This window comes from Centrocercus urophasianus, unplaced genomic scaffold (genome assembly GCF_019232065.1).
Source record: "Centrocercus urophasianus isolate 14NV4802_14NV808 unplaced genomic scaffold, USGS_Curo_1.0 seq_26, whole genome shotgun sequence".
Classification (NCBI taxonomy): Eukaryota; Metazoa; Chordata; class Aves; order Galliformes; family Phasianidae; genus Centrocercus; species Centrocercus urophasianus.
In genome coordinates, this window is record NW_024884822.1 from 1,410,205 (window position 1) to 1,434,545 (window position 24,341).

Consider the following 24,341-nt stretch of genomic DNA (forward strand, 5'->3'; position numbering starts at 1 on the left):
TGGTGGCTGGCGACCCTGCACACAGCAGGGGCTTGAAATAGATGATCATTGTGGTACTTTGCGACCCAGGCCATTCGATGATTCCATGATCCTTTACATACATGAACTAAATTGTTTCATTATCTTGCGGGATAAAGACAAAGTATGCCCTCAAAAATGAACTTCAAAAAAAAAAAATTGAAGTGAAGTAACCTGAAAATTAATTTTAATTTAATTCAGAAACTCAGAAATATGTAAACTACTTGCAGAGAAATGACTAAAGAATTCGCAATGACCTTTCGGTTCTTACTCCCACAACAACCACTTAATGGGCAAGTTTAATAAATGCAGAAACCTAGAGAAAAAGAAAAAAATAGGCTTCCCACTGAATGTTACTGAGATAACAAGAAGTTTTAGATGAAACTAATGTAAGTAAACATTAACCACAAACATTACTTACGGATGTCAATTCTTCGTTCAATAGGTAATGGAGATGCCCTGCTTACAAGCCTAGACAGGCAAGTTGCTGCCAGAACTCAAGTGTAGGATGTCTACAGAAACATATCAAAATATGCAATCTAAAAGTAGGATAATTAAAGGCAGGGTCAATAAGTCATATTCAGTGGTTATCAAGTTTTTGGTTTAACTGGAACAAAAATTTTTAAGAAAATCTATCTTAGTATTATCTTTGCTTCATTCTAAAGAAATGAATCAGAAGTGGAATCCTAGAAATCTTATCCCTTTTGGTGAAAATCACACATCTAAAAGTAATTTTATTATTCAGTGGAGCTCTTTAGTTTTGAAATGTGTACTTTTAAATCACTTGATTTAGAACCATCAGACAATTACCTCCATTTCAGCTCTGCGTCAGAGATATCTTTATCTTTTTTGAAGTACAACACCTTTAGAATTTGAGAATTTCTAAAGCATAAAAGAAGCATCCTTTATTAAAGGACTCAAAACTACAGATGCAGCTAATAGCTCAAAGCACCAGACAATTCCACGAAATCATGATTTCTTCAACATAAATTCTAAGTGTTACAAACTATTGAGTAAAGCTACGTAATTTAAAAACATATATATATATATATTCAGAGTCTGTTTCAGCAACACAGTCTGACTTCAAACACAACCACAAAAAAATTTTTTTTACCTACATGTAATTCAGCACCTGAAGTTGTTAGTCTTAAGTTATTTATGTTGCTTAAGTTGACTACATGTCACATGGAAAGGAGAACTAAGAATGCGAAGATCGTATATAAACTGCGTAGCTGTTGGGGCCTACAGAATTTCTCTTATGTGGGTCTCCAGCATCCAGACCAGGTATCCAGAAGGTGTATTAGAGCACTACTTCACGCTGAGTTTGTTGCACAAGGAATCAGATCCAGGCACAGCATCTGCAATGCACTGCGGGCTCCCATAGTCAGGCACAGCTTTGCTGCTCTTGTTCGGCTCCCCAGCTCACAAGGCCATCAGTAAAACAACCATTCCAGAGCTCAACCACTGACCCAAACTGGATTCCTCAGAAGCAACTTATACTGTACATTAATTAAACTTTAATTAAAGGATCAGGCACAACACACCGCTGACAAATGTAAATATTTAAATACTTTTCTACAATGAATTCTGTTTATGAAACAGGTTTTGTAACAATTACATTATGGCTGAATAAACTAGTTAAGCATGATGGTTTGGTTGGTTCTTCCAAGGTGTTACCCAATAATTATATGGTATTATATATACTATATGGTATATATATGGTATTATATATATTATATACTCAGAGTGTCTTAGAGGATGTGTCTGAAATACCTGGAAAACACAGACACCAGTACTGAACTCAGCTTGAACCATCAAATCAGAATCAACTCTCCTATCGCTTCACACAGATTTAATCATGAAGGTAAACATCAAAAATGAAACTGGGTAATGAGAAAAGAGTGCTATAAGCTGACAGATGAACAATTGAAAGACTTTTTTAGTACAATTTTTCTTCATCGTAGCTGACAGCTGGGAATAAGAGCAGGTAATGTTTATGTATACCAGGTTACACCACACTGGGTATACATGGCTCTACAGATTACGTGCACCTCAATTACAAACTTCAGGAAGTAATGAAACCGAAAGCTACATGCTTTTCCCTTTTGTCCAAGTCATCTCCAATGCAATGTATCATCCATCAGCCTTACAGGGATTACCTCCAAAAGCTGAATTTGCTAGAATAGTTTACAAAGCAGAATATCTATTAAAAAAAAAAAAAAAAAAAAAAAAAGGAAAACACAATGATTATTGTACTTAGATGCTAATGGCCTGTGGCTGGCAAATTTACATGACTTCTACCAGCACAACTACATTTATGGATAACACATCTTTCGGATGCTTACAGTTCTTTGTTCTAACAAAAGCTGGCACTGGCTAAGACAATCTGGGCTATTAATAAGCTCCAAGACCACGTTCTCAGCTTGCATTTGCTGTGCCAGATAGTTCCATCATACAGGTGGCTACTCAGTACCTCTAGTTTTGCCAGATTCTGTTAGGAAAAAGAACGCAATTGAGTCCTCTATGGAGACTTTTCACCCACAAACGATTGCTCTGAAAGTTTACAAAACCAGACACATATCACTGATTTGAACTGTTATCTCTGCTAAGCTCTCTAGTTGATCCACGTTTTAATTACAAAAAGATGAGAGGCTTTCTTTGCCAACAAACCAAAAAGAATGCTGAAAATTAAGCTTCTGCATCTTATTTTCTGTGCTACCAAAGTAAGGTTCAAATTGTCTGTTATTCTGACTCTTTACTTATGTTAAACAAACCAAAAAGAAAGAAAGAAGAAAAGATGAAGAACAGTAAACAGTTTGAGTAAAACTGCTTTAAAGACTTCTGAGAAATCTCATTTTAGAAGTTTTAATTGTTCATCACATTACTACATCTGCAAAAAAAATACAATCTGCATCTGTGGATGCAAACATCAGTGAAATATAGGGCAACTCAGAAGCTACAGCAGGAACAGAAAAGCCAAAATTCCTCTCCACAATGAAGCTGAAAAGAACACTTTGTGAAAGAGAGAAGGAAAAAAAACAAACCACCCCCCTGTCCCGTGTCCAATTCACACCTACTAGAGCCAGCCTCACAGGAGAAATGAACCTTTGGAACAGAAGCAATGAATATCCATCCACTCGCCAAAGCCTACAGAACTTTCATCAAGATCCGGTCCTGTTATTAGAAGGTAGGTGTTAAATATTTCATTATTTGAGCATGGCCTAGAAAGAGCTGGAAAAAAGAACACCAATGAGCTTAATGCAGTATTTGATCCGTTTCATTTAAAACCAAATCCTTTTTCTGGTCCTTCCAAAATTACATTTTGTACCTGAAGATCTGATTTAGTACAATCTAGCATTTGTTTAACTTGAGCTATTTTAGACACTTAGTTCTTGACAAGCTTTTTCTGAATTTTAATAACAACTTTGTAAGAGTCCCCGCTTTTTAATTAAAAAGAAAGTCCTGTACTTATTTTCTGAAGAAAGTTTAAGGAATAGCATATTTGGAATGAACAGACTAAATACATCTCAGACTGAATTCAACAGAGATGTCCTTTGTTTGTTTGTCTGCTTTTCTTTCCCCAGAATTTTGGGAAAAGCAGACAAAAAATAAAGAGCAGGTAATAATCCCAGATTTGCCTCATTTAAAATTGCATGATTCATTTCAATTAAAGAGAAAATTAAGACTCGTAAAATACAAGCATTCACATTAAGGAAAATATAAAATACAACACACACACAAAACCCAAATGCCTTACGAGGCTAAAGCATGGCAACAAGGATATCCAGTAAATAGAGTTTTCAAGCACAAATTCAATGCATCTGTCCAAAATGGAGCAATCCCATCAGCACTTGATATGTATGATTATCACATCATTACAAGTAGAAGTTAGAGACCCTACACAGTTATCTGAACTGTGATTTTCAGATGTGGACAAAGATACCTTAGCAACAAGCTCAGGGAAAGTCCAAGAGAAAACTGAGATATAAGCTTAACCATCAGCATAAAACTTGTATTAAAATAGTCAATTATTTTTATGAGCTCATTAAGTAATAATTTATACAAGTAGAACTGAGAGTGGATTTTAAAAACATACACCTTGATGTACTCTCTTAGTGTGTTAATGCTACACTGAAATCTAAGCTGAGGATATGAATTAACTTCTTGTTGACACGCTAAAACTGCCAAGGATCACACTTCATCCACAGGATAATGAGGGAAACTGACCATGATTTTTATTTTTATTATTTTTTTTTTTTAAGCAAGTTTGAACAAGAATGATTTCCAATGAAAAGTTGTTTGTTGGAAATTGAGAGTGATGATCACTTTGAAATGAGCACTTTGAAATGCTCCATATGAATAACCCGGCCTCAAGATGATGTAACCATAATGCTCCTCACAGGGAAGGTAGAGGTATGGCCAGACTACTTGGAACTGTCAGGGAACTTGCCAGAGGTTCTCTGGGTTACCCCTCAAATGTGACACTGAGGAAATACATCAGCTCTCCTTGACTCAGTGAAATCAAGAAAGACAACACGAATCATGCAAATACAACCATCTCAAGTACAACAGAAATTAAGCAGAGCAATTTCACTAGGAAAAAAAACAAGTCAAGACAGCTCCAGAAGGTCTACGCTAGCTCTATACACTACACCTGTATCTCCTTCAAAGTAACAGAAGACCGACATGTCCCTTTCTGACCGTGACAAAAAACATGTGAAACTGCTGCTTTCCAACAGTTATTCAAATCCTTATCAACAGCTGAAAGACGTTCCTAGGAAAACAGCAACGGCATCACTGAAGAGCACCCAGGAGCGCCGTGCTGACTGCTGGACGTGGGTCAGAAGCAGACCGCCACAAGAAGCAGCACTTCTCGTCACAACGTGGAACGTTGAGATCCCAGTCCTCATGAGAAAAGTTCGGTGTTGATTTCCTTCTGGCCATCGCACTTTTGTAAACTACAAGAAGCAGCTAAATAAAATTAACCAGACGGTTGTGGCCGCAGCTGCCGCCCTCAGGAGCCCCGGCAGCTCTCCCAGCACCAAGGGCCGCAAGCAGCAGCAGCCCGGCTCCGCAGCAACACGGCGGGCCGGCGCTCAAGGAGCACGGCAAACCGGCAGCAAACCACTCACGTTCCCGATTAAAGCTCTGCTGACACTGACAAATTCCCCCAGACGTTTTCATTTATCAACCGAAAAACATGCCGTGCGGAAAGTTCGCTCAGTTCCACGGGAGAGCAGCATTGCGGAGACGCCGGTGCCGATCGCGGGGACGGCAGCAGCTCTCGCACCGCTCACCCCGCGCTGCACGGCGTCCGAGCACCTTACGCTAAGATGGCTCCTGACGCTCCAACCCAGGGAGCCACACGGGTCCGAAGGAACGCTCGACATCTCGGACAGAGCCCTGCGAGGCCTCGTTCCCTGCCCGTTGTTGGAGCCGTCCCCCCTCGGACACGTTCAGGGCACCGGCTATCTGCGGCGTTCGGACCTCAAGTCCGGCGCGGAGCCCAGCGCTGCCCTCAGGAAGCAGCGCAGCGCTGCCGGCTCGCACGCACCGTCACGGGTAGCAGGAAAACCCACCCGTAGCCGCGCGGCCCCGGAGGCAGCAGCAGCAGCAGCAGCAGCACTCTGCACCCGCCCGGGCGTTCCGACACGGCCGCTCCCGCCGCCGCCACCTCCCGACACCTGCGGCAAGCAGCCGCCCACCCCGCTCCGCAAGGCGCGGAGCCGCTCTCCTCAGCTCTGCTCCCCGGCCACCCGCCCCGCACCGCCGGACCCCGCGGCCCTCCACCCCTCGGCGCGCCCCACCACCACCCCCGGCGATCGGGCCGGCTCCCCTCGACTCCCTCTACCCTGCTGTGCTGTGCTGTACCGCGCCGCGCCACGCCGCACAGACCTGGCCGGGCGGGGTCATCTTCCCGAACGCTGGGGAGGAGCCGCGGGACCGGCCGAGGCTGTGGGCAGCACCGAGCCGCTCCGCGCCGGGGCGGCCGCTGGGCGGGGCGCGCGGGAGGCTCGCGCTGACAGGTCCGCGTGGGGCAGCGCGCAGGGGGCGCCATTTTGTGAGCGATCGGAGCTCGGCCGGTGCTCGCGGGCTGCCTTTCCTGGACCTTGGCAGCTCCTTGCTGACTGGAAGGACCAGGATTTTCAGTAGGTACCGCGACTAGGTGCTGCTTGAAGTGATTTACGACTTTTGTTTTGCTTTGCGTAACGAAGCTGTTGCAGATAGCACCAAGTTGGCAGTGCGTATGAGGATAGGAGGACATGGGCAGGCTGATCGCTGGGCTGAGGCCAATGGAGTGTCGTTCAACAGCACTGAGTGCCGGGTCCTGTAATTGGGCCACAACAACCTCAGGCAGTGCTAGAGGCTTGGGGCAGAGTATCTGGAAGCTGTGCAGAGGAGGAGGATCCAGGGGTGATGCTCAGGAGGGTGCTGACTGTGAGCCAGCAGTGTGCCAAGGATACCAATGGAATCTTACATCAGTAATAGTGCGGCCAGCAGGAGCAGGAGGTGATGGCCCCTCTGGCCTCAGCTCTGGTGATGCTGCACCTCAAGTGCTGTGTTCAGTTTTGGGCCCCTCACAAGAAAGGCGTTGAGGCCCTGGAGCGAATCTGGAGAAGGACAACAAAGCAATAGAAAAAGGGGGAACGGCCTCAAATTGCAGCAAGGAAGGTTCAGGTTGGGTATTGGGAAGATTTTTTTTCTCAGAAACTTAAACTTCCTCTGGTGCAATTTAAGGCCAGCACTTCCCTCACTGTTAATCTGGGAGAAGATGCTGACACTCACCTCACCACAACCTCCTTTCAGGGAGTTTTAAAGATCTTGCTGCTAAGGCCTCTGAGCCTCTTTCTCTCCAGACTGAACCATCCCAGCTCCCTCAGCCAATCCCCATAAGACTTGTGCTCCAGACCCCTCGCCAGCTTTGTTGCCCTTCTCTGAACACATTCCAGGGCCTCAGTATCTTCTGAACAGTCCTCCAGGTGCCGCCTCACCAGTGTCCAGTAGGGAGGTATGATCACCTGCTCCTGCTGATTCACGGGATCACAGAATGGCCCGGGTTGGAAGGGACCTCAAGGATCATGAAACTCCAACCCCCCGCCACAGGCAGGGCCACCAAGCTCCACATTTAATTAATTAATTAATTAATGACTGCAATATTTTTGATACAAACTGGGATGACATTGGCCTTCTTGGCCACCTGGGCACACTGCTGCCTCATGTTCAGTCAGCTGTCAACTAATACACCCCAGGGTTCTTACCAGCTGCTCTGCTCCAGGCTTGTAGTGTTGCACAGGATTGTTGTGGCCAAAGTGCAGGACCCAGCACTTGGTCTTATTAAAGCTCATACTGTTTGCCTCTGCCCAGTGATCCAGCATATCCAGATCCCTAAAGGTCAGTGAGGTGAGTACTGCACTAGTCAGAGACACAAGAGGATCAATACAGAGATTATCTAACATGAAGCCCTTCTATGGTTTTATGATTTGAGCAAGTATCTGCATAGGAAAAGGTGTGCTTTCATGCGGAATGCTGAAGTTGGGAGGCAAAGATATAATTCATTCTGACCTCTATAAGCTGAAGTTGGGCAAATTTGCAACAGAAATAAGCAACGCTGGGGATTGTTGGAGTGACTTACCTGGAGACTGTGGTACTCCCTGTCAATAGGTTGAGAGTGGTTATTTTCATAAAAGATGATGTTTTCATAAAAGATAAGTAAGTGCACGAGCTGTGTCTTGGAGTGGAAATTGGTGAAGTGCATGGTTACAGACTGCGTGTATGCACAACACTGTACCATATGCATGCAAAGCAATTTTTTTTTTTCACGTGAAAAACTCCTTTACTGTCAGAGTGACAGAGCAGTTGGAGCAGGCTGCCAAGAGAGGCTGTGGAGTCTCTTTCTCTGAAGATATTCAGGACCTGTCTGGGTGCCTGCCTCTGCAACCTGCTGCAGGGAACTGCTTTAGCAGAGATTTGGACTCAGTAATCTCTAGAGGTCCCTTCCAACTCCTACAATTCTGTGATTGGGCAAAATGAGAAGCATTTGTGTATTCTGTGTCCTGCTGAAGTGAACAGTGATTCTTTGCAGCATAAAGCCAAACTGAACCTAGAATAAAACTCAACAATGTGTATTTGTTCAGGCATCACAAGATGCATCTGGAATCAGTAGCACAGGGAGGAAGGAGGTAACAACAACTGAAGCGTCACAGAGAATAGGCAGCAAAAACATTGAATGGTATCACTGTGGTACTAGCATGAACTGGGGAGAAGTTAGCAGTGAAACCCAGCCACAGAATGTCTACAGACTATTGTCATACGTAATACACAAAGAAATGTTGAGCTTCTTATTGGGCACACTGTTGTTTGATGTTTTAACCTAAGAGTAAGGATTTTTGATCATCCCCTGCTCGGTCTCCCCAGTGATTTGTAGTCCGTGGCACTTTTATTCTGCTTGACAGATGACAGGAGGAGTTTGTGTAGAATTGCTGTTTCTCTCCTGCTCTGTCTCACTTTATAGAAATGCTCATGTGAAGGTTGGTAGCCCAGAGATGAGGGAGAACTGAGTAAATGGAAGCTGCTTCAGAACAAAAGTGAATTTGATGTATTCTTAGCTGAAATCACTCTTTAGCAGTGGGGTCAAGAAGCAGTTATGACACTCTAATTGGATAGGAATAGTAATTTCTTTGTACATGAACTATCACAGTTGAATGATGATATCATCTTTGAATCACATGCTTTTGTAGAAAATACATCGTTAATTACTGGAGAGTGAAGCAAAGTGAAAAAGGAAAACTATTTTAAATGGAGTTTCTTGATCCCATGCCCTCACAACTGGCTGGTGCTTCTGAAAGTTAAATAGCTCAGACTGCTCAGTCCCCTAATTATTGCTCCTCAGTCCAGTGCACCCTTTTTCATCCCTTACCCTGTGCTGAAGCGGAATCATTTATCTGCAGCCATTGTCTAAACTAAAGGAAAAGTAAAAAAGCATGCCAAAGGACCAGAAAAAAAAACAGGGACTGACGATATGCAGAAGGGAAACAAAGGGATTTCAAAGGGAACTGGGGGAACAGATCATAGCAGAGGGATCCCCAAGGCTGAGGAATATGGAATGAAACAGTGACGTGGGGGGCGAGGAAAGTCAGCCATAAGTTATGATGTGGCAGCTGTGGGAGATTTTCAAATGCTGTAGATTCATAAAGTGCCTGAAGAGCCAGAAGCAGCTTGCTGATGTAGGTCAGAAAGCCAGCAAGTTCTTACACAGCCTTTCAAGACGTTGACCCAAAGACTAGTTTCAGTTCTAGCACTTACTGCGACTCCTGCTCCAGGTGATGGGCCATTACGTATGCTGTGCCACTACATCGTGCAAAGACATGAAGAAATGAGGTTAATAAGTTTAGCAGTTGAAAAGCTGTGCACAGGCTAAGGACACTGCAGGCAGCTGAGCATGAGGGAGCTTGTGCCTTGTGCAGCACTGAGCAGCCTCTTACCCAGAGACATCCGCCTGTTCCTCATCAGCCTTGGTCCCAGTTCTGGTCCAGCAGGTGAACACAGATAGAAGCTGGAAGCACAAAGCTCGTACCACAAGGCACACAAGTGGTGCTCGCTCTGCAGCACGCACAGCATGACTGTGACTATTTCTTCCTTGGTTTAATCAATGTAATCATTTAAATCTCTCAGATGTGGGCAATTGCACTTCTGTATGCAATTTCTGTTAACGACAGACTGATTATTTCAAAGGCAAAAAAAAAAAGTCTAGCTAAAGAATTAACAGATTCCTAGACTAATACCTAACAAGCTCCTGAGATTTAACATAGCAAGTAAGAATGTCAGACTGTGAAGCTGCTTCAGACCGTGTCAAAGTCCTAGCACTAAGGACAAATCTGTGTTAAGGAATGTGATTTATTTAGAAGCTTTCATGCAGTTCCTTTATCCTTACTTGGGAGGTGGAAATGGCACGGAGAAGATGCTTGTGTGACAGGCACTGACGGGAGGAGGCCGTGCCATGAAATTCAATCTTGCTCTTATGGAAGATGAAAACAAAATAATTTCTTCTTCCGAGGAAGTTGAGCTAAAGGAATGTTTTAAATCTGCCGCACCACATGCAGCAATGAGACCTCCCTGCAGCTTTCCCTCCCCTATGGTTTGCAGCTCAAGTCTGCATCTCATTTGCTGCTGGGTGGAATAACGCCCACTTCCTCAGTTTGCTGTGACTTTGCATTATGTGAATAGATCTGTTGCTGCAGGCAGTGCACTCACAGTTAGAGCCATTCCTTTGCAGTGCTGCTTACAGAGGGTTGAATCCTCTCTGTCCTTTTTGTAATTTAATTTTAAGGGACCTGATTAAAGCATGTAAACAAAGTCAGCCATTTTTTGTCTCCGCAAAACCAGAATTAGCAAATGGTATCAATGTTCTTTTTTTTTCTTTTTGTTTTTCTTTCCCCTGCATTACATCAGGGTTTTCCCTAACATGCAGTTTTCCCATTGGAAGGTATATCTAGTAAATGACAAGAAATGATTAAATTCAATTGACAACTAAAGACTAAATGCATTTTAAAAAAAGAAACTCTTGGAGATAAATGCAATGGATTTAAAAATTAGAAGGCTTTGTTATAGAAAGGTTAGGTGTTTTCAATAGACATAGTCCACCCACCCAAGCAGTTGCAGCCTGTTACTGGATACGGTTCTGCTACACATTTTTTCATTCAACTACTGTTTGTTTTTCTTCTCCTTTTCACTTTTCACCAGTAATGGCAGAAGGCCCTGAGGAATTACCACTGGTAATTCTCTAGGGCTGATGATTTCAGGATTATTTTGCTGTGCCACACTGTAACCCTGCCACAGTATTCATGCCCACAATTTAGTGAGTGCTTTAGTAATCTAATTCATTCATTTGTAGCACAGATTGCAATTGATCTTGAGCATATGTCTGAAGATTAAATAGTTACATTAACAATCATCCATTTAGAAATACAGTGATTCCTACCAGACGATTTTATGTTAAAAGCATTACACAGTGAATAAACAAAAAGCTTACTAGACATAACACTAAGAAGACCAGGAAGAGCCTGTAACAGCAAAATCAGTGATTAAATCTGAAGTCATTTGATACTCCTAATTAAAACTAACTAATCTTTGCGATGACCTAGTGCTGTGCTTTGTATTGTAAGTTGACAATATTCCAGGAACTCTGAGCCAAAATAAATTATTCTATGCTCTTTTCTTACCTGTACAAAGATCAATATTACCTCGGGGCAAACACAGTCTATAGCCAATCTCCTAATGTAGTTTATATTGAAGAAGAATGTCTCATGGCAAAGAAAAGCAGAAAGCAGCACAGCATTAATGGAGGTGTTTGTGATGCATTGTATATACATTTTAAACACTCTGCAAGGTGTGTGCAGCAATCACTGCGTGTTTTGGTGCATTTGATAAAGAAGATTACAAATAATGAGGGTTAAAATTGAGGTGCCTGAACTCTTGCTCCCTTACTTGTTGCTGAAGTCTCTCATTAATTTACTGCTGGTCCCAAATACCGTTTCTCCATGTGTCTGGCACATATATAAATAAAAATAGGACAGTGGTACAAATTAGAAATTTAGTTTAACTGCTGGCATTTTTTTTGTTGTTGTTGGAAAAAATTAAAAATGTTAAACTATAGAATAATATACATTTTAAAAAATTAATATTAAATTGGATCCTTTCAGGGCACTTACTGGGTACGTGCTTAAGAATTTTATTGAACAGTCTAAATGTGTGAACTTAAAACTGTTCTTATTTCAGGTAAGTATCATGATACACTTCAGCCAAAGCTGGATTTCAGGGAGGTGGGATGCACACACGAGTGTAGTGTTATCAGAGAAGCTATTTACAGCACAGGGAGTACAAGTAAATATAACAGTGTGAAAGGTGTCTGACAACACACGTACAGAAATAGTTATTCAGGGCTGTTTCAGTTTTCATAGTCCCCAGATTCATATTCTTCCTCATCCTCATCGTCAGAATGGCCATAGTAGTCCTCATAGTCAGTGTCATAGCTTGCACTTCTACTGCCAGCAGTTAAGGCAAAAGCAGAAGGTGAACCTGCACAGCAAGACATCGTGGAATCCTAATTAATTTAGTTGTTAATAGGAGTGAACCGGACCGTAATGTTTTATGTGCTAGCTGGTAGGACTGGCACAATGCAAAACAGCAGCACAGCTCTTTCTTGTATCTTTCCAAACTGTTATGGGTAAAGTACAGTTTCAATCCTGACTTTTTGAAAAGCAAACTGAATAGATAAATAAATAGATAAACTGATAAATAAATAAATAGATAAACTGTTAAATAGATAAACTGAACTGGTGGTTCAAGGACTGCCTCAGCTGCAACAGTTCTGGATTCAGAGCTTCCACTAACATCTCAGGGCTTCTGTGGGATGAGGATAATGCAACTGTGTCTCAGAGCTATGACTGCCATCCTCAGCATTCTGTTTTCTTCTGGAAGGAGATATCATTTGAAGCAAAATATTATGCTATTAGCGCAACATTATTTTTCTCCTCCAGAATTCGTAGGCACTTCTGCGTTATAAACCTTTTGCAGGCTGTTAAGCACATCTCCTTTCTTCACATCAAAAAAACACCCAAGCCAAAATCAAAAAGAACAATATACCTTCAATGACTTTCAATCTCGCAGAGGCGTATGTTGCACCATACTTGTTTTTGGTATGGCAGATGTAGGTGCCTTCATCTGATTTTTTGAGGCCTTGAATCTGCAGCCAGCCAGTCACACCGTACTTCTGAGGTCCACCTCTGGCCTGTGAGAAGGGAAAGAAACAGTCAAAATTAAATGGAAGTCAGGTAGTTAGGAAGCAAGAGGATATTTCTAAAAATAATCGTGGCCAGATTTATACATCACTGCAAATTTTGCTTTGTTTACTATGTCCTGCCATCATGCTCTGATTCTGTGTTTGATTCTGCTGCCATATGTTCTAACTTTCTATTGTCTCTGTGCCTCTCAGTTCATGCTTTCCTTGCTTTCATCTTTAAACTGCTGCCCTCTGCAGCGCTCTGATTCCTGGTCTGCTTCTGTGTCCCAGCAGTCCTCCCGTCTCTTGTCCTGTCACCACTTCTTGCTGCAGCTTCAAAGCACTGACACTTACTCTCAAGCTCATCAATTTCTTTAAATAAGAGTGGCATTTGAGCCTGGGCCAAGCTCAGCGTCCAATTCTAACAGACATAGCATGAGCTTTCGTAGTTAGTCAAAATCAGTTTCCACTGACTGACTCCTGCCAAAGCCTTTTAATGGGGGGCTTTGTTTTCCAAACAAGTAATACAAGAACAAACCAGTTAAATGGTAACAGAGATGCTCTCATGCTCACTGACGAGACAGGTTACCAGGTTAGCCTCCGAGTTGACCACTGCTTGGATGTGGCTCCATGCACTGTTGTTTCTGAGCAACTGTTAAGTTCACTAATCCCACTCATTCATGCTATCTCTGAATACATTTCTAAATAACTCTAAATGACTTTTAATACTTTTCTTTAGGTTTTTCCTATGCTTTTTCTATCTATAATTTTATTCAGGTTGTGCTCCACGTCTGCTAAATCTTCCTGCTTTTCAGTTGTGTATCCAGAAAGCTAGATTTGTCGTAGTTCAGATCCTTTGTCCACTGGAGAAGGCACGCTGGTACAGACTCCTTCCTTCCTGCAGTCTGCAGCGTGTCTGGCTTTGTTAGCTCTTCTCCCCCAGAACGTTATTTCCATTAAAAAGAATTAACGTTTTGATTTAATTTTAGCTCCAACCTTTGGGCTGTTTCTGCATTTGCTCAAAGCCCATACCAATGCCATTCCAATCTCCCTTCAGACTAAAACACAGTATCCTCCATATAAAATGAGCACATTTCTTTGTTTTCCTTTTGAACACCTCAGGGACTGGACCCAGATGGCACATCTCCAGAAACAGCATCTTGCAAAGGCGAACTTTAGATATCTGCCAGAATGATGCTTCTGCATGAGGAACAGAAAAATAGCTGCCCACAGCCATCTTTCTCAGAGTGCACCTTCTTTTACACAGTAGCCTATTCAGTTTCTCAAGAACTGTACCCACATAAGGAGAATCTTCCCTTCTCCTGAAGCAGGACGGATGGTACCCACCCCATTATTCATTCTGCTTGGACTGCCACAGCAATGATCCCTGCACTGGCCAAAATCAGAATCCATAACATAATCATAGGGCCCCTGTAGGAAATTTGTTTATTGCAACAGCATGGCATCCTGTGGGGGAACTTCACCAACAAATCCCCCTACTGCTCACTGCAAACCATAAGATGTAAAAAATGCATTTTACCTGAACTGAGATGTGGGCGTCATCTCCTGGTAAAAACATTTTATTCCCCTTTTTTTTCCATTCAAGGTGTGGCATAGGATAGGCTGACACCTCACAGCCAAAAATGACATCGTTGCCTGTGAAATTCTGGACATCTTGGGGTGGCATAGAAATCACAGGAGCTGCAAAGACCCAACAGTATTGCTTTAGGAGACCGTGAGCGAAAGCCAACACAAAAGGATGTAACACCAGCCCTTGTTTTAGGTAACTTTTCCACCTCACATGTTTGGAAGACCAAAAGATTCCAAGCAGCTTTTAAAGCTCAGAAAACTTCACATCGCATTGAAGTGTGAACAGGTATTTTAAAGACTTGTTTTCAAGGATCTGCTTTCTCTGTGCGCATGGGCATGAAAGTTAAGATCAAAATTCAGTTTGTGCCATTATGGACTGGACTCAAGGCCTGTCAGTCTGGCACAAGCAACTCATCCAGACCTTCAGAGGAAGGTACAAGAAATTCGGTTAGCTTAAAAGATGAAATGCTGAGCTGACCTAAAGCTTATCAAAACTTGTTTAGTGGGTGCATCGCCTTGAAATTGCTTTGTTGTAAAGCCTCCTCTTCCATGTAACCCATGGAACTCAGTAACACCATTCATGGATTTCATGTTCATCCTCACTTGCTATCAATTTCAACTGATTGCCTTGTGTTAGGAGACATAAGCATTAAAAGTAAAGGAAATCTAATTATTTTATAAGGTTTTGAGTTTAGTGAAATTGTTAGATTTCCACTTACTTGCTTCCTATCATTATTTTACGCTCATCCTCCTCATCCATTTATTTACTGCTTCTTCAAACTATTCTTCTCCACTTTTTCCTGAATAAAAAGCTATCAACAACCACGAGAGGGAGCCAGACCAGGGATTTGAAGACGTTAAATAAACCATCACCTGATGCATTCAGGAACTCTTCAAATACATATCCATCCACAAGCATGTATCAGCACACTCCCTTTTAACAGGACATGATGTTATTTAGTAGCAGAGAAGAAAATAACTTCTTTACTCTCACTGCAACTCTGCTGTTCTGGAAATCTCATTGCATTTTCTCTCATCCACTTCTGGTCAGTGAAAAATGTTTTCTTTCTAAGGTATGTTTTCCTACTCTTTTTATTTTCATAATAGTTTTTAAAGAAAGAATTTATTTTCTGGGCCGTTACACTTGTATTTAATTATTGGTTGTATTTTGTACAGATGCTTAGGAACTTCTCCTAAACAATCAATATGTTTTCACTCAAAGCATTTCAGCCAGTGTGTTGGCACATATTTATGCTTCAGCAACTGAAAATAACAACATTTCACTCCACGTTTTGAAGCAGGGTTTCTAACGTGTCAGTTTTTAAGAACTGATACCTGTGCTGAAAATATCAAATGCACACAGCTTAAAGTTAATTGAAAAACAATTATACAGAAAAGTATCGACTTCCCAGTTATGAATTCCTCTTAAAACCCTCCCGATACTCTTTAAAAGTGAGGTTTTCAAACTCAGTAGGGTACCTGAGCCTGGACATGCTTGGTCTTTTGTGAAAACTGTACTTTCAGAGCCTGTATCTCCTTATAAAAATGCCGTGTTCCAATCAACACCGACTGGCTATTTTGCACAGGAGTTTTTTGTCCATGAGCACAGGTCAGACATGGCAACAACACAGTGAAATATTAAAACTCAGAGCATCTGCACTGCCCCTAATGGTGCAGCCGCCTGGTCAGGGATAGGGAAGACTGCAACTTCGATCAGACAGAAGTGCTTTTTCTGATTTGAACACACAACAAACACTTGTGACATCTACTCAAACTTGAAGTGCCTCCAGAAATAAATACTACAAACCCCGTGTGTCTTACAACACCAGTTTGCTGTGTGTGAACACAGAGAGATGAAGTTACGACTTATCAGAAGTTTACAAACTTCCTGAGTGTTTCAGAGTTTACGTTCAGCCAAATTCTCCCATCTGCATCTGCATGGTGTTTGTTTGCTTGTTTTGCAAAAGTGTGCTGTAAAAGCAAGTCTCCGCTGGTATGATAACCAGTTTTTTAAAACAGGGAAGTTCTTCTTAATAATTACAGACGGTGTTGTGTTGCCTCTGTGTACAGAAGTGAATGCACAGCAGTTGTGCCTTGCCTCAGACAATTCACATACAAACTATCCTCCTGTGTTACAGAATACATAAACCAGAAGCCCACAAGCCAGGAAAAGTCAGAATACTGCTTCACCTTTCATAATTGCCTTTAGCCAAACCAGACAATTGTGTAATAACAGGTTTTTGTTCCTTAATTCGTATTCATTCTTGTTAACCTGGATGTGAGTTGATGAAAATGGCAGAAAAATTGGTGGATTAGAGGTTTTTTGTGTTTGTTTCTTTTTTACTCTAAACGTTGAATTACTGTTTGTTTTTAACTTTATATGTTTAATTTAAGATTTTATGTTATCATGCGATACGGCTAATTACAGAGAGAAGCATTGCTGGTTCTTTACCTCATTAAGTTATCAGCAGGAAGGCTCTGAATGGGGATAGATTAAGCGTGGAGAATCTGTATATAATCACTGTACTTAGTAACCTTGGTAAATTATTAGATAAACCGATCAAAACTAGCATTTAGAAAGAGAAAGGCTTCCTTTCAGGGTTACTTTAGGGAGCTAGGCCTTTTTCTTCCCCTTTTTCTGGTTAGAGATGAAAGATAAAAGGCTGTGCTCTTCTGATGAAAGGAGTTTATTGTTATTTATTCATCGCTTGCTGTATACAATTAATCCTTTTGGCATCAATAGGAAACAGCAGATGCTTTGAAGGAAAAATAGCAAAACAAAGTACTTGGAGTTGACTGAAGGTTGTATTTATAGATTGGTACCAAAACCCCACAGTGTTCAGTGTTTATTTCTCATGCAAATTGCAGTCAGTGGAAAGCGAGCTCCATGGTGAGGAGGCTGCTGCTGTTGGAGCCAGGCTCCCTGTTGCCTTTTGTCATTGGCCACTGCCATGAAATAGCATAAATCACGGTGCACTTTCACATGCCCACTGCATGCTTTGGGTAGCTGCAGTGGCAAGGAGAGGGGGTTTACTGGTAGGCTGTTATGGAGGACCAAGACATGGTGCCCATAGGGTAACACCTCTGTGGCCCAGGCTCCTTTCATGTCCTAAATACAGCCTACAAAAGCAGCCCAGGAACAGCTGCTCTGAGAAGTGAGAAGAGGAGCACTGCTGCTCTGTCTCCTTGCTGCCTCAGCACACACCACAGGCCCAAGTGCAGATGCCACTGGGCTTGGACGCCAGCTGCATGCTTCTCTCTGCAGGAGCCAAGGTGATTTATTTTCTTAAATAAACTCTGCACAGCACTGAGATGGTTATGAGCATATGACCAGGCATCTGTGCAGTTCAGTAAGCTGAGTCATCCTAATAAATGCCTCAGTATTTCTGGAGAGAGGGTCCAGCCTTTCTGGGGACCAAGGGAAGTGGTAAAATAGACACTGGTGGTGATGCCTTTCTGTGGAGAAGCTGATCTTGTTCATCGTGCTTAATGAGCAGCATTACACACCTCAGAGGTAGCTCCAAGGCCAAATGAAGCTTTTTGGCTGGGTCTGTTTTATTAATTAGAACAAAACATTGCTTTAAGGTGTTCAGGCACACAGGCTTAGATCAGTAGCTATTTGAATGGCACTTCCAACTGAAACGTCCCTGAAAGGGTTGTGCTGCCAGAACTAGTGCTATTTTAATGCCAGATAAGAAAACATAGCTAAGGGCAAGCAGGCTTTTTCAGTCATACTATGAGCTGCTGTGCACTGAGTTTCCTGAATGTCTCTACAGACAAGTCTTAATTCCCAGCTTAGTACCTTAATGGCAAATAAGTGATTCTCTAATGGATGCTTCTTTTGCGACTAGAGAAAACGAGAAGTCTGGTTTTAGCTACTCATCACTTTTCCTTTTAAGCACTCAATATCCAGTGTCCATTCGATATAAGAGTGCAGCATATGGTCCAAATTGGAAGCAATAGATTGCCAGCAAGGAATGGGTAACGTGCACCTGAGTTACTTTCATATGCAGACCTTTGCCAGAGATACAATTTTGGATTCTGAAGTATGACCTATTTGTGACTCAGAAGCCTCTTTCACTGATATTTGAGAAAATATTTCCTTCTATAGAATGAAAACATTTTAATTCTATGTTCACCTGTTTTAGATGAAAGGTGCCCAGAGTAATAATGTAAAGAATGAGAGCAGCACATGAGCAGGAGGCAGTATTCCCTCTTACAGCCTGACAAGTCCTTTCACTAACAGTCACCACGGAGGGGCATTTATTCACTGTAAGTATCTTTAATAAAATTGTTTGTTTGATTTTATCCTAATATTTGGATTTCTATTTCATAGGTACCTCGATTTTGTGATTCATTAATTAGATTGCTTTGGATGTTTTTGTAAAAAGCATACATAGATCTATTAATTAAGTCCTATCTTCTTTTTCCTCTGCTTCACCATTGTCTATATATACATACAGATACATGCACATGAATGAAGTCTGCTTTCTCATCACTGTTTCAATATGATGTCAGTCTTCATATAATAATTTGCCCAGTCCTCCCAGACTATTTTATCTGTTCATCTACTCCCAATTACACATACAATTTTTGTAGAAAAATATCTCATATTCTGCTTTTTTAGTACAGATCTGGACCACAGATTTGTGCCTTACTAGTTGCCATGTGATATAAGATCCACTAAGCAAATACAGAGGCTTATTACACACAAGATTAAGTTACTGAAGCTAAGCTTCAGTTAAGCTACTGAACCACAGTTAACACAAAGTAGTATTGCAACAGAATAATGATAAGTAGAACAAAAATGCAGCACTAGTTCATTGAAGTTAAGACTGGCATCTAGTAACACGTTGCAGAATCAGAATGGCATCTTTTTTTAGTTAGAAAATAACTGTTACCTGATTCACATGGTCCTTTGTGTTTCATGCTGATATTTCTTTTAGTTGCATAAGCCTTGTTGAATTGACAGATGTTCTCATAGGTTTTCCCATCAGATCCGCAGATGCTTTCTTGAGACTTGCACACACACTGGGGTTCAGGGACTTCCCCAAACCTGGCTTCATCGGCATCCAACCTGCACTCGAGGTTATCCCCACACTGCCCATAAAAATGATTGCCCTGGTCCAAGTCACAGATCTGACCTTCCACATTCCCACATTCAGAACAGCAGCCACAGTGGTCCACTACGGTCCCAGCCAGACAGTCTTTTGGCTCAGAGCAAAGTGCCAAATCACATTTTCCACAGCTATCTCCTTCCTTTAAGAGCCTCCACCAGCCTCGGTGGTACAAGGCAGGGAAACTCTGAGAAACCTGCACCAGTACTACCAGCACTGCTGTAACCACCGGGGGCTTCATCTTGAGAATGTAACGAACAAGCAGAAAAGGTCCTTGGAGTAAAGCCAGGGGAAAAAAAAAAAGAGCTTGTGAGAGAAAAACGTCACAATCCTTTTTTGTTTTAGAATATAAATTCTCCTGCAAGCACAGGCTTTAAGAAGAAATTAGCATCAGATTCCTAATCTGGAATTGATAATAAAAATGCATACAAACCCACCAGCTTTTTCCTAATGCAGTTTGGAATGTGAGTATTGCTTGCATGGAAACCAAACTGCCCCTTCTGACAGCTCTCTGAAAAGCTGTTTGCTCATTGTCTCCTTGAGCCAAATTTGCAAAGCATTGCTCTACTGAAACAACATTATGTTGCAGCTGTGTAGAAAAGGGAACAGCATAAGTTAGTGCAAAATGAAGAAATTAACCAGTAAGAGTATTTTATTTTAAAAGAGGTTAAAAAATAGATATAGAAGTAGACAGAAAGTAGCATCTATGTTACCAGCACCCTGGAGCTCAGCTGGTACTCTAGAGACCAGAACAAGGTTTAGCACCAAATTTCACCTTTTAATGATCTTATCTAGAGGTTTATGAATTAGAAATTTACTTACAGGCTCTTTACAAGCAAGTAACAAGCCAGGACATCTGAAACTGACTTTGAAGTCTTGGATTTGAGAGTATGGGTGCTTAGACCCAGTAAAGAACCCATTGTTCTCTGTCCATTTATCTTTTTTTCAGTATTTATGGGTGTCTGTGGTTTGCAACCCAAAATAATGCAGTCCACATGTTTGGATCTTGAAACAAAGTCCGAGTGATGCAGGACATGTGCCAACGTAAGCAAGCTGCTGCATCTTCAGTCGTACCAGAAAAAGGCTTTGCTGAAGTTAGATACGTCACTTGTTTTTTCAGAGCACTTTTCTGCCTGTGTTTCTTAAGATGTGTTTACACCACTGATTCATGAAGGATGATGAAAGAAGTTATGGTGATTTCTTCTCCGTTTCATTTGTGCCTAAATTTCTGCCGGTGTAGGGAGATGGATGTGCAGTTGTTTCTAACCAAGTGTTGTGCTTTTCTGCACAGACCTGGCGATTTAGGCATGCTCCTTAGCATCCTGCCTCATATCAGAAAGTCCCCCTTCCTCACGGTCCCAAGAAACTTCAGTTACCACTGTTCAAACTATATGCAGCTCAGTGGGATGCATCTTACTATCTGTTGGAAGTAGAGGTGAAGCATGCTGGACTTAGAGAATCTGCAAATATGGCTCACTACCACTGCCTGCAAACGTCTTTGTGTGATTGTTAGTTCAAGACAACATTTTCAAGACATATGCATAAGATGCTGTTAAGAAAGAGTAAATGAGAGAGAAATCACACTTGTACCTACTTGTCCAAAATGTTATATACAGGTAGCTTTTTCTTCTCCTTTTATGTCCATGGTGCTGTGACTTAAGCCCCGTGAGTGAAGCATTTTGTTGTATAAGGCTTACACCTTTTAGCTGCATCCATAAAGGCAATTCCTGTAGGGAAGTGTGTTTACTTTCCATCCAAAACATATCCATGGCTTTTCCCAGGTTCAGCTTCGTACCTTCTACATCACTCGTGCCTCAAATGGTTTAAGATCACTTCCTTCTCCCAGACTGCATATAATGCAATTTCCCAGTATTATATGGGAAATATTCGAGCCAGCCTGGAGTGACCTGCAGGACCCTTGTCAATGCTGAGTGATGCCTGGCCTAATTCATTTTCTGCACTGTATGCTGATTCTGAACAGAGAATAAGACTACAAAGGAGTATGGTATGTGTGTAATTGATGCTTTTAACATTGAGAAGCAGCAAAAAAAAAATAACCAGTGAGCTTAATGGGAAATTGATTTCTTGTCCCACTTTCTTACTCTGTTTAATGTGTTTTATTTCACACTTCCTTGTCAAATTCTTATTGGACATCTAGATTTGCATTATAGAGTCTAGTTATCACTGTCTATTTTATTGTTTCTGCGTCTGTAGGGAAGGAGTAACTAAAGGATAAGGATTTGCCAAGACTCATAAAGTAAAAAATGTTTGTGGAGATGAAACAATACATACAAAGTGAAGCCTTGTTTTTCGCAATGATCCTGCTTCACCGAAGCTCTAGAGTCACAACAGACTACTTTTATCTTTGCATCCACCAGGTGCAAGGACTTTTTTCTTGCATTTTACATGTATTATTTTGGGTTATAGTGCACTAAGATAGAAAGTTGCTCATTCAGGCATTACACACAATAGGAATTTGCCAAAACGGGGAAAAGCAGCTAAAAGTCAGCCAACAGTCACAGTGATGAAGCTGATGATGGACAAATGAGGAGAAAGTAAGCGGGCTATGACCACCAGAGGCCACTACCACACATACCCAGAGGAACATTAGCTTATATTAATGAGTTCTTGGAAAAGAATGAATATACATGCCAATGTATCACATATATATATCTTAACTTTTTAATGTAAAACTAGTGCACTTGATTTGTCAAGTCATCCCATATGTATAATTAGGAATAAAGGAATGCTGCTAACACCACATTGGAGAGTATTCTCCCCAGATTTCAGATGACACATGAAATGTGATGTGAGGGCTGTAGAACATCAGTGTACCAAGAAGTACTTTCTGTGCCCCAGCATTTAAGAAACCCATCATAAATATCCTTGAAAATATTTTGTGCATTATGCAGTAACGTAATGTGAGTTCTTGGTGGATCCACCTACAAAATAAGAACTGGGCATACCTGAGGCCTTACTTGAGCAGCTGCCACTTAGTAATGATCTGCAGCTGAAAGTTATTTTGGCCACTGATTCCTGAATTCACCTGGGAGAAGCTGTGAAGGGAGGGGGTGAAATAGTGTGGTACAACATAATACATGAGGTACACACTGACACCTACTAAAATGTCTTCCATAAGCAATGCCAGCTGTGATGAATTGAAAACAGTGCTGTAACTCCCTACTACCTAGGATGGATATGTGACAGAGTCTGAGCAAATGGGAGAAAGGGAGAAGCAAGGAAAAAGAGGTGGATGCGCAGCCTGGTTTGAGTGGCACATCCGAGGCACTGTCACATCTAGTTCAGTAAGAAGATACCCATTATTTCAATTTGTCTTTCAGCCCTGAAACTTGCTTTGGTGGAAAAAAGCATTGAGAATTAAGTCCTGAATTATCGTAATTCTAAATTTCTCCCTGGCTCCAAAACAAAACACAATCAGCAATAGATCAACATTGCTGGTGAAACAGCAAGACCAGCACTGCAGTCTAGTCTCCATTTTGCTGTAAGTGAATTGTTAAGGAAATTGTATTCCTATTCATTTCCTGCTTTCTTCTTGGGGCCAGTGTTATGCTAAGCTGCTGAGTTGTATTGCTTTATTCTACTTTGCATAGTAATAGGTGAGGTACATGGCTGATGCAATTTGAAATCCTGTTGCTAGTGATTCCTGAAGTACTGCTTTTTCAAGCAAAATGTGGTTCAGATCTTCATCTTGTATTTATTTGTATCAGCAGGAATTTTTCGTAACTAAGGGTTTCTGAAGTTGGTTCCTACCAGACTGTCAGATCTGTTTTCTACACAGACACACACAGGAACCGTGCAAGGAATAATGGCAAAATACCAAGTAATGAAATTCCCTTCTATTCCCTCAATCCTGCAGTGGTACCTCTTGTTAAACAGTTGAAGTTGAGTTTGAAAACTTCAGTGTTCCATCTCTTAGAATGTATTAAGAACCCATGTTTGAGGTTTCTTAGCTGACTCAACATGTTTCTAACTGGGAAACCTTACACGTTATTGCACACGCACATAAAAGAAGCATTAAAGAAGATGACTGTCATGCTGGGTAGCAGCAGATAAGAGATAGCTATGCCACTGAGTATGCGTATTATCCCACGCTATACACCAATCTCATAGCATAATTTTTCTCCTTTAGTTTTCAACATTGAGCTTCAGTTACGGCGTTCAGCTCTTTTGAAAACAGAATTTGTTTTCATAGAAATGAGTGGCAAGTGGTGGAAAGTAATGATGACAGATTAGCCAAAAATAGTTGGATGCTGTTTGTGGGCTCCCAGCAGAAATGCTGACTTGCAGCAATACAGGCAATCCGGGGATCTCCAAGCATGTTCTTTGGTGCTGATCCTATTTGCTGACACGTTGCTTTCGTGAATCTCATCATTAGTGCTGTAAGCACATGAAGAATAAGTTAATTCTACTGTAACATGATTATTAAATCCATTAATCAAAGGCAGGATATCCGTAATTAACTTATTCTCCAGCATCAAGTAAATGATTCTACTGTGAGCTTTAAGAAAGCAATTGTTCACAAATATGCAAACATACAGTGGGGCTATTAGACTATAAGGCTTGTGTAATTGTATAATTAAATTATAAATTTTGCATATTTTAATAATGTAACATATATTTTAATTATGATCTTTGCAAGGTTAAAATGGGAGGTCATTATTTTTGCTTATTTTTAGTTCTTACATCCCACTTAGAAAAAAAATGAAAAATAAAATTCATGTCTGATTCCTGCCTGAAAGCTGACTGTGTTCATCTCAGGCGTAGGCAGGGCTTTTGTTGACTCATTAGATCTGTCTCTACCAGTGGCTGCCTACAGA

The 24,341-nt window shown here is 41.5% G+C and overlaps 1 protein-coding gene and 2 long non-coding RNA genes across 27 annotated transcripts in view; 1 reads left to right on the forward strand and 2 right to left on the reverse strand.

Annotated features, from left to right (window-relative positions):
* Positions 1-5,993, reverse strand: part of LOC122164280 — an 86,676-nt gene extending 80,683 nt beyond the window's left edge. For 17 of the 18 annotated variants that reach the window (XR_006170193.1, XR_006170186.1, XR_006170194.1 and 14 more), the window contains exon 1: positions 5,914-5,993. This is a non-coding gene — a long non-coding RNA (uncharacterized LOC122164280). Of the gene's footprint in view, positions 1-3,091; positions 3,466-5,913 lie in introns of those variants that run through there. The other variant, XR_006170179.1, reaches the window with a different exon arrangement.
* Positions 5,994-6,073: 80 nt separating this feature from the next.
* LOC122164326 overlaps positions 6,074-24,341 on the forward strand; it is a 49,347-nt gene continuing 31,079 nt past the window's right edge. For 5 of the 8 annotated variants that reach the window (XR_006170199.1, XR_006170200.1, XR_006170201.1 and 2 more), the window contains exons 1-2: positions 6,074-6,167; positions 18,535-18,658. This is a non-coding gene — a long non-coding RNA (uncharacterized LOC122164326). The other 3 variants (XR_006170202.1, XR_006170206.1, XR_006170204.1) reach the window with 3 other exon arrangements.
* On the reverse strand, positions 11,229-19,744 carry LOC122164325 (kazal-type serine protease inhibitor domain-containing protein 1-like). The gene is made up of 4 exons (XM_042826263.1): positions 19,288-19,744; positions 14,337-14,497; positions 12,661-12,805; positions 11,229-12,093 (listed from the first exon to the last, which is right to left on the reverse strand). The coding sequence occupies exons 1-4, from the start codon at positions 19,742-19,744 to the stop codon at positions 11,963-11,965; spliced, it is 894 nt and encodes a 297-aa protein (XP_042682197.1). The 3' UTR covers positions 11,229-11,962.

Bases quoted from the DNA above. Each gene is read 5' to 3' on its own strand.
- LOC122164325 (XM_042826263.1), bottom strand. From the start codon at position 19,744: ATGAAGCCCCCGGTGGTTACAGCAGTGCTGGTAGTACTGGTGCAGGTT. The intron at 14,498-19,287 runs GTAACAGTTATT...GGGTCTTTGCAG, and splicing joins CAAAGGACCATGTGAATCAG to CTCCTGTGATTTCTATGCCA. The intron at 12,094-12,660 runs GTATATTGTTCT...CTTGCTGTGCAG, and splicing joins GAGATTGAAAGTCATTGAAG to GTTCACCTTCTGCTTTTGCC.